This window comes from Hordeum vulgare, chromosome 2H (assembly GCF_904849725.1).
Source record: "Hordeum vulgare subsp. vulgare chromosome 2H, MorexV3_pseudomolecules_assembly, whole genome shotgun sequence".
Taxonomy (NCBI): domain Eukaryota; kingdom Viridiplantae; phylum Streptophyta; class Magnoliopsida; order Poales; family Poaceae; genus Hordeum; species Hordeum vulgare.
Window position 1 is genome coordinate 659,081,086 of NC_058519.1, and position 10,152 is coordinate 659,091,237.

The window sequence follows — 10,152 nt, forward strand, 5'->3', positions numbered from 1 at the left end:
AGTTGAGGCAATGTTCTGATGTTAAATCAGGAAATCCCTCCTCTGCTTCTGTGGATGATGCTGGGGATTGTAGTTGTAGGATTGTTCCTCCAAGGATTGAAGAGGAGTTCGGTAGTTGTATGGCACTAGTAACTGGGTTTATACCCGAGGACAAATCTTCAGAGATGATAGAACTTTCTGTGAATCCATGTCAAAAGATAGTTATTCCTGCTTCTGCAGATCGTGAACACAAATCTGGTGACTCTGTTTGCGAGGATTTGAGTGGAGATGAGTTAAATGAGAAAGAAATTGAAATAATGCGCGGGTCAGTGGTAGATTGTGAAAAAGTGGAGTTTAGGGAAAGTAAACAGGAAAATAAGAAGGTTGTTTCTGCAACAGTGGGAGCTGAGTTGGATAAGAATATAAAAGACTGGCCTCCTCTGGGGATAATGGCAACTGCTAAGCCGCTGATCAGAGGATCTGTGGTGCCCAGGAAAGCAGGAAAGAAGAATACGCCTTCTGGGCCACATTACAGTTTCGAGGAGGAGGTGGCTGATTTTTATGGACAGCTCTGGGTTATTCCTCCCCCCAGCCGCCGCCAGAAGAGACCCAAACCTTGTCTGCCCCCTCCAAACCCTAGTTTCCCTCTAGGTAGTCGACTGTTCTGGATCAGAAAGGACAAGTTCAGATCTGGCTGCTTCTCTGTAGAAGACTGCTATCCTGTAGTTCACCGTGGTAGATTTGACCCCATCCTAACTGAATTCTAGATCGATAGTGGGGGTTTGTGCCCTGGCAAGCTTTCTTTTGTGGGTGTTGTGAAGAAGAAGATGGATCAAAGAGGGGGACATCGAGCTAGGAGACAACCTCCAAAAAAGGGGATCAGGGGGCTACCGCTCATCCTCCTGCTGCTCCTACTGCTCTTGCTGCTCCACCTCCAGTTCCTATGGTGAAGACAGGGGGGCCTGGCCATAAACCAATTGCTGGTTCTAAGGCTGTTGGTGCTGCTGTGGGACAAGTTGTTGTTCCTGTTCAGCCTCCTACACATGTGGTGCAACCTCTGTATCCAAGGTATAAGGAGATGATTTGTTTCAATTGTAGCTGGCCTGGTCACTATGTAGGGAATTGTGTAGAGCCAAAAAGATGTCAACAATTGCATTGCTTGGGCTAAGCTGCAACCTTCTGCTGAGCTCTTTGGAAGTGCTGCTAATGGGCTTGGTTTCTACCATATTGATATCCCCATGGCTGCAGAATCTAACTGGATGAACTTTAAGAACTGTGCTATTCTTAAAGTTCTTAAAGGAGAGGTTTCTGCCTCTAATCTCATCATTCAATTGAATGGGATTTTCTGTAAAGGAAAAGAGTGGCCTTGGCAAATCAGAGAGCTCGAGGAGAACAAATTCCTGCTGAGATTTCCTCCTTGGAAGAAGGTTGAAGACCTAATTGAGTTCCCAGCTTTTGATCTCCCCATTGATGGTGTCTCTATCAAGATTTGTGAATGGATTGGTATGCTGGAACACTATGGAGAGCTAACTGAGGTATGGATTCAGGCAGCTCCAGGTGGAAGGGATTCCTCCAAAGTGGTGTGCTTGGAAGGTATTTGCTCAAATTGCATCTTGCTTCGGGATACTAGTTGATGTTGATTGGAATGGGATTTTCAAGAGTTTCTATGAAAAATCAGAATTAAGGTGGCTTGCAGGGAACCCACAAAAATTCCATTTGAAAGGTTGGTGGAGATGAAGAAGAAGTTGTACATCTTATATTTTACTGTGGAAGGTTTTACTCAAATTGGGGAAGGATCTGATGGGGATGATGAAGACCCTGATCTAGACATTGATGATGAGGATAAGCTGGAGGAGGATCTAGGTCAGGATAAGGATTTCCTGGATGAGGGAGCTGAACCTATTGATGAATTAGACAAAGCTAATTTTCCTACTTGAGAGCCTTCTGGTTCTGGTGGAAGAATAGAGGACAAGTATATGGCTGCAGCTCAGTTTCATCCTATGATGCTGAATGATGATCTTCATGAACAATTCATTGAGGAGGTGGGGAACAAGACCCCCAATGGCCATGGAGAGGAAGGTCTTGAGGATGTTGGTGATTTTAATCTAGAAAACTTGGACATTGTTTCTCACATGGATTATTGTTCTTCTCAACTTAGGAAAATTGAAATGAATGTTTCTGATGGAGAGGAGGATATTCTTATGCCTGAGATGGTCTGTCTACCTGAGGAAATGGCAGTTGGTATTGGTTCTGCCAAGAGATCTTTACTGGAATCTTTGGATATGGTGGAGATGGAGAAAAAAAGGAAAAGTGAATCAAACAAAATGAAGAAATGAGGGCCTGTGCTCTCTTCTAGACCAACTACTAGGTAACATGGCAATGTCAAAATTATGGATAAAGCTACAACTTATTTACAGAAGAAAAATCTGGAGATACCTTCTTCTTTTCAAGGTAACTCTTTTACTACTACTGTTGTCAATGTTTTGGCTAGTCAAATTACTAGTATTGATTTGTGTATGGGGCAAAATGAAGAAGAACAGAGTGAAATTATTCAGGATCTTGTTCTGAGAGAACAAATTAGATGTTTAGATTTTGCTGATCAAAACCCTGAAACTGTTTTGCCCGTGGACTTATACACACCTGTTCATGGAGGTGGAAAAAATTCAGATTTGGATAATGCTTCTAGATCAGTTGACGCTGATGATCTAGATGTTATCTGTCCAAATTTAAGACATCATAAGAGGCTTTGTAGCCTGTCTCACCCCTTCAAGATATCATGATAGGTGCCTTTTGGAATATTAGGGGTTTGGGTCAACCTGGTAAAATACAGCGTCTGAGGGACTTTATTTGTAAAAACTTGGTAGATTTGGTTGGTTACTTTGAAACCAAGAGAGATGTTATTGACAGTAACACTTTAAATATAATTGCTGGTAGTAAGAATTTTTCTTGGCATCAGTTGCCTGCAATTAAAACTGCGGGGGGTGTCCTTGTGGGCATTAATAATGATTTATTTGATACTATTGGTTTTGTCAACAAAAAATACTGTGTGGTTGCTACTATTAAAAACAAACAAGATGGGAAAGTGTGGCAGTTTGCTGCTATCTATGGTTACCTCTTATAATGAATTCAAAATGGATTTTATTGCTGAACTACATGAGGTGTTGAGTTGTGCTACTTATCCCATTCTCCTCGGTGGTGATTTCAATCTAGTTAGGTCTGATTTGTATAAAAGTAATGGTGTTGTAAACCATTCTACGTCTTTTCTTTTCAATGACTGGGTTAATAAATGGGGACTAATGGATATTAATGTTGCTAACAGGAAATATACTTGGTGCAACAATCAGAATGACCCTATTTATGCTACGATTGATAGAGTGTTTGCATCCCCTTCCTGGGATGCTATCTTTCCATTATCTGTGTTGAGGGCTTTGCCTAGGATTGGTAGTGATCATACCCCACTAATATTAGACACTTTGGCTCGGAGAGTTGTCTCTCCTAAACATTTTCGGTTTGAGAAGTGGTGGCTGGATCAACCTGACATTCGAGGTGTGGTTGAAACTAGTTGGAATACCCCCTGTATAGGTGATAAAGCCATTGATGTTTGGGTCATTAAAACCAAATGTCTGAGGAAGAAAATTAAAGGGTGGAGTGCTAATATTGAAGCTGCTATTAAGAAGAAAAAGAGGGAGTTGATTCAGGAATTTGATATACTTGATGTTTTTGCTGAATCTAACCGTGTTTCCAAGGATGATCAAAAACGTATGAAAGAGATCAAATCCGAGTTAGAAGTTATAATGAGAAAAGAAGAGTCTGCTTTGTGGCAACGATCTAGGGATAGGAGAATTAAAGAGGGGGACAGGAATAATGCATATTTTCATGCTTTGGCCAATCACCGTCATCGAAAGAATCATTTCTCTGAGTTGATGGGTGATCATGGTCTTGTTTTTACTACTAATGAGATGTTACCTATTTCTACTGCTTTTTACAAGAATTTATCTGCTAAAGAAGAAGGACATAATATGCAGTTGGCCCCTACCTTTTGGCAGGAGGATGAAAAGATTTCTGACTGTGAAAATGATGAGCTTCAAAAACATATATCCGAGGAAGAGGTGAAAAATGCTATTTTTAGTTCTTATGCTAGTGGTGCTCCTGGTCCTGATGGTTTTTCCTTTCTCTTTTACCAGTCCTTTTGGGAATTGGTCAAGGCTGATCTTATGGCCCTGGTGAAAGATTTTGAGGAAGGCAATCTGGAACTGCATAGATTAAACTTTGCTTTAATCATTCTTCTCCCTAAGGAACTAGAAGCTAATACTATGAAAAAGTTTAGACCTATCAGCCTTAGCAATTGTGTGGTTAAGATTTTGTCAAAAATTCTTACCAATAGATTATCCCCCATTTGCAATAGGCTGATTTCCCCAAATCAAACTGCTTTCATCAAGGGCAGACATATACTTGAAAGTGTGGTCCTTGCTCATGAAGTGATTCATGAGGTTAAAAAATCTAATAGACCTGGGCTTGTGCTCAAATTAGATTATGAAAAAGCATATGATAGAGTTAGTTGGGAATTCCTCTTTGATATGCTTGAATCTAGGGGTTTCTGCCCTAAGTGGATTTCTTGGATCAAGTGCCTCTTATTTCAAAATACTTTTATTGTCAGATTGAATGATACTACAGGCCCTTATTTTATGAGTGGTAAAGGTCTTAAGCAAGGGGATCCTATATCTCCTCTTCTTTTTAATTTAGTTGCTGATGTCTTTTGTAAGATGTTATTCAAAGCTGATGCTCAGGGATTGATCTCTGGTTTGCTTGACTATGCCATTCCTGGGGGGGGGGGGGGGTAATTAGTCTTCAGTATGCAGATGATACTCTCCTCTTTTTAGAGGACTCTGTTGAAAAAGCTAAGAATTTTAAATGGATTTTATCCTGTTTTGAGAATCTTTCTAGGATGAAAATCAATTTCCATAAAAGTGATCTAATTACTATTAATGTTGATGAGTACAGGGCCAAGTCTTTTGCCCAGTTTTTTTGCTGTAATATAGGATCCTTTCCTATTAAATATCTTGGGGTGCCTCTTCACTATGATAAGTTGAGGAGGGAAGACTTGCAACCTTTGATTGATAGGATCATCAAGGGCATTTCTGGTTGGTTGGGTAGGTATCTTACTTTCAGGGGGAAAATTGTGTTGTTATGTGCTTGTATTGTGAGCATTCCTGCTTATCTAATGGCATTTGTGAAGTTCCCTAAATGGGCTATCAATGCCATTAACTCCTAGATGGCTCACTTTTTGTGGGGCAATATGGGGGATCAGCATAAGTTCCATTTGGCCAAATGGGGTTTGGTGTCTAGAAAGAAGGATTTTGGAGGTTTAGGGATCCCTAATATTAGAGATTATAATATGGCATTGTTGGCTTCCTGGGGAAAAAGATCTTTTAGGAATAATTCTGGGGACTCGAAAAATGTGATTGCTTATAAGTATGATGTGACTTGTCCAAATATTTTTTGGACCAAAACAAAATTTGGATCTCCTTTCTGGAAAAGTGTTTCCTGGGCTTTACAAGCATCTAGGAATTTTTATCATTGGAAAATAGGAAATGGTGCTAATATAAGTTTGTGGCATGATGTTTGGGCTGGGGAGTGTTCCCTTAAGGTAAGGTTTTGGAAATTGTTTGAGATCTGTAATCAACAAGAATGTGCTGTGGCCCAAGTGTGGGATGGGGTGACACTTAGGCTAACATTTAGAAGGTGTGTTGATCATAGTGGAATAAGTGATTGGGGAATGCTTATTAATCATATAAAGAATTATCCTTTATGTGATTCTCTTGATACTCCTGTTTGGGATTTGGAATCAAAAGGCATTTACTCTGTTAAGTCTTTTTATAAATGTATCAACTTAGGAGGTGTGGTATCTCCTTTTGGAGACTCTTTATGGAAAACTTTGTGTCCTCAGAAAATACATGTGTTTTTGTGTTTGTGTTTATATAACAAATCCTTGACTAGAGATAATGTAGCTAAAAGGAAAACAATTGAGGATAAGTCTTGCCTATTTTGTAGTGAAGATGAATCCATCCAGCATTTATTTTTTGAGTGTGTGAACTCTAACATGATTTGAGATATTATATCAGATTTCTTTAAGATTTGCAGAATAAGTTGCATTAGTGAGGTTGCTTCCTTTTGGAAAGTTAATAAACAAAAGCCTGTTCTTAACTTGGTAATTGCTGCCTACATGTGGAGTATATGGAAATTAAGAAATGAATTCTGTTTCCAGGGGCGCAAATGGAGAAGTCTGGACTGCAACATTGTCAAGTTAAGAGGGATTTTGCTTCGATGGGAAGTTCTTTGTGGCGCTACTCAGCGAACCGAACTGAAACAGTTCATTCGTCTGCTGGACAAGCGTCGGGGGGAGGTCCTGAGGATTGCTTGGCGATGATCTCAAGACTTGTCCCTATCCTTAGTTTCTTTTCTCCCTTGGTAGTTTATCTTGCTTGTAATAAAAGTAGACTACCTTGCACTTTCTAGGACAACTTCCTTTGTTGGGGTATGCCTGTGGTTATTTTCGGTTGGTGTGTTAACTGCTATGTAGCTAGTTTATGGGCTTTTTCTGCTCCATTTATAAAAAGTGGGGTAGGGCGGGAAACCCCTTTCGTTAAAAAAATGAGTGAATATACATTCTAAAATATGTCTATATACATCCGTATGTAGTCCACTAGTGAAACCTCTAAAAGACTTATATTTCGGAACGGAGGGAGTAGTTCCTATGCCGGCGCAGAGCACCGAGGGGGCAAAGAGCTGGAGGCCCGGGCGGCGATTTGCTGCAACGACGAATTTTGGAGTGGCGCGGCGAGCCTTGGCGAGCCTTGGGGTTGCAAGCAGTCGAACATGGGGATATGCGCGGTAGTTATTAGGACGGCGCGAGCACGGAGGGGACATCAAGTCAAACGGGTGCCAGATGGTTATCGTTGGGCAAGAGTTTTTGTCCAAAAAGACCAGATGCACAACTGAATTGCTTGAAAAGATCTCCTTTAGATGAAATTGACATAAAAGACCCCCTGGGACATGGCGGCAGGCGCGTCAACCGACACGTGGCACCTGCCGACACAACCAGAGGCGGCAGCACTGTTCACCCGGGTGCGGCGTCATTATTGTTCACCCAAAATGAACATTATTTCTAAAAAAACAAAAAATAGCAAAACAACAGAAAAATTTAGAAATTTTGCACCCAGCTAGAACACTCGATCATCTTCGCTGTCAAAAAATTTCAGTTTTTTTTAATGAATTTTTCTGTTATTTTTTGAATTTTTTAAAAAGTACTGTTCATTCCTAGTGAAACATTCCTCGCGTGAACAATGCTGCCGCCTCCGACAATGACGACAATTGCCGTGTGTCGGCTAGCGCACCTGTCATCACGATTTGAGAATCTTTTCTGTCAATTTTAAGTGAAAGTGAGCTTTTTAGGCAATTTCGTTAGTGGTCCTTTTAGACGAAAAGTCGTTGGGCAAATCATGGGGCTGACAGCCGACCGGCGCCTATAAGCGCCCAAAAGTTTAAGAATGCTACCTTTGCTCGTTGAACATATTAAGGGAGTGCATATAACGTATTTAGACGAGATATAATTTAATCCCATTCACATAAAAAATAAACACAGATACAATCATATCAACACATGCGCATCCTAAGGTATCACGTTCAATAGGAAGATGAAAGACATATAACTAAAATTCAGCTGGATGAGTTAACGTTGTAGCAAAACTGTTATAAATACGCGTAGTCGCTAGCTCACGAGATATCTCATCTCCATGTTTTGCTAGCCGGGCACTTGGCACACCCTATAACTGAGCTCAAGGTACGTACAGTGGTGTTGGAGGAAATTCATGGACGCGCTTCCCAAGCGCCCGGCTAACTACGTGCCACTTAGCCCGGTCGGGTTCCTGCCGCGCGCCAGCGCAGTGTACGGCGACCGCACGTCCGTCGTCTACGGGCGTCTCCGCTTCACGTGGACGCGGACGTACGAGCGTTGCCGCCGCCTTGCCGCCTCCCTCCTCTCCCTCGGCGTCCGCAAGAACGACGTGGTCTCCGTCATCGCCCCCAACGTGCCGGCGTTGTATGAGATGCACTTCGCCGTGCCCATGGCTGCTGCCGTGCTCAACACCATCAACACGCGCCTGGACGCCAGGTCGGTGGCGGCCATTCTGAAGCACTCCCAGGCCGGGGTCTTGTTCGTCGACTACGAGTATGTGCGCCTTGCTAGGGACGCGCTTCTGATCGTTGCCGATGCCGGCGTGCCTACCCCGCTGCTCGCTGTCATCGACGATATCGACATGCCCACTGGCGTCCGGCTCGGCGAGCTACAGTACGAGGAGCTCGTCAGCAACGGCGACCCGGCGGCGGAGCTGCCCTCTCTCGTGGACGAGTGGGATGCGGTCGCGCTCAACTACACCTCGGGCACCACGTCGGCGCCCAAGGGCGTGGTGTACAGCCACCGTGGTGCGTACCTCAACACCCTGGGCCAGCTGCTGTCGTGGGGGGTGGGGGCCGAGCCGGTGTTCCTCTGGACGCTCCCCATGTTCCACTGCAACGGGTGGACACTCACGTGGGGAATGGCGGCGCGCGGCGGCGTCAACGTTTGCATTCGCCAGAACCGCGCCGCCGACGTCTACCGTGCCATCTCCGACTACGGCATCACCCACATGTGCTGCGCGCCCGTGGTATTCAATATCCTCATGGACGGTGAGGCCAGGCAGCTCGCGGCTCCCGTCCACGTCCTCACCGGCGGGGCCCCACCGACGGCCGCCCTGCTGGACCGCGTCGAGCGGATCGGTTTCAGGGTGACGCACTCCTATGGACTCACGGAGGCCACAGGTCCCGCTCTGGCCTGCGAATGGCGCCACCAGTGGGACCTCATGCCGCTGCCGGAGCGCTCGCGCCTCAAGGCCAGGCAAGGGGCCAGCGTCCTGTCTCTCGCCGATGCCAACGTCCTGGACAGCAACACCATGGCCAGCGTGCCGCGCGACGGCAAGTCCTTGGGTGAGATCGTGCTCCGCGGTAGCAGCATCATGAAGGGTTACCTCGACAACCCGGCGGCGAATGAGGAGGCCTTCAAGGGCGGGTGGTTCATGACGGGTGACGTCGGTGTCGTGCACTCGGACGGGTACATCGAGATAAAGGACAGGTCAAAGGACGTGATCATCAGCGGCGGTGAGAACATATGCAGCAAGGAGGTGGAGGAGGTGTTGCTCCAGCACCACGCTGTGGCCGACGCGGCGGTGGTTGCGATGCCTCATCCGCACTGGGGCGAGACGCCGTGCGCCTTCCTTGTTGCCGGAAACAAGGCTGCAGTGCTCTGCAAGGATGAAGTGGTCGCCTTCTGCCGCAAGCGCATGTCGCGCTTCATGGTTCCCAGGGAGGTGGTCCTCGTCGACGCCCTCCCGACGAACGCGCTGGGAAAGGTTGAGAAGGTGAAGCTACGGGATGCTGCCCGGAATCTTGTGCCCTCAAAGCTATAACGCGATCACGTCGCACCCATCATGGTGATAACGCCAAATTCTCTTTTTATCCGCGCCATGTTTGTTTGCACCGCGATGTTCTTTTGTCTCCTTATCTAATTATAACAACCTTAAGTTGCTTACCACACAGACCATGTGGTTGCACTTGGGGATGTTTGGTTTGGTTTGTGACATTATAATACAGTCTTGTTAAATCTTAGTCGACAAGTCTCGGTCGATTCTATATCTTTGAGATCTTACATTAAAATTCGTGTAAAATTTTCTTTTTAATTTTTTATTTGTATCTCTTGCATGTTATATCATTTGATTAAGACTTGGTTAAATCTCAGTCGACTGAGACCTAGTCACATCCATTATAATATGTAAAACGTTTCAAAGCAGCCGGATGATTTCTCCTCTTCGTCAGCCGTGTTCGGCGCCATCATATCTCATTTGATCATGTGGCACAGAAAGTCTATGTTTCCCATTTACGACCGTAGCCCACCTATATCAGTTTTGTGACATTATAATATCGGGTGTGCTACGGGTCAGCGAGGGAATCTTTCTAAAAAAAATATGTTGCCTTGCAAGCCGTTTGATTTCATGATGCGAGCTGTCTACATCATTTCTTTTATTTTTTAAATATCTTTTACAACAAAACTTTTGTTGTAAAATATTGTATTTCTGTAACAAG

The 10,152-nt window shown here is 44.4% G+C and overlaps 1 protein-coding gene across 1 annotated transcript; it reads left to right on the top strand.

The window, feature by feature from the left end:
• Nucleotides 1-7,784: 7,784 nt before the first annotated feature.
• Nucleotides 7,785-9,673, top strand: LOC123431320 (trans-cinnamate:CoA ligase, peroxisomal-like). The gene has a single exon (XM_045115142.1). It carries the CDS (start codon nucleotides 7,848-7,850, stop codon nucleotides 9,477-9,479), a length of 1,632 nt encoding a protein of 543 aa, XP_044971077.1. The 5' UTR covers nucleotides 7,785-7,847; the 3' UTR covers nucleotides 9,480-9,673.
• Nucleotides 9,674-10,152: the final 479 nt, after the last annotated feature.

Bases quoted from the DNA above. Each gene is read 5' to 3' on its own strand.
- LOC123431320 (XM_045115142.1), top strand. From the start codon at position 7,848: ATGGACGCGCTTCCCAAGCGCCCGGCTAACTACGTGCCACTTAGCCCG.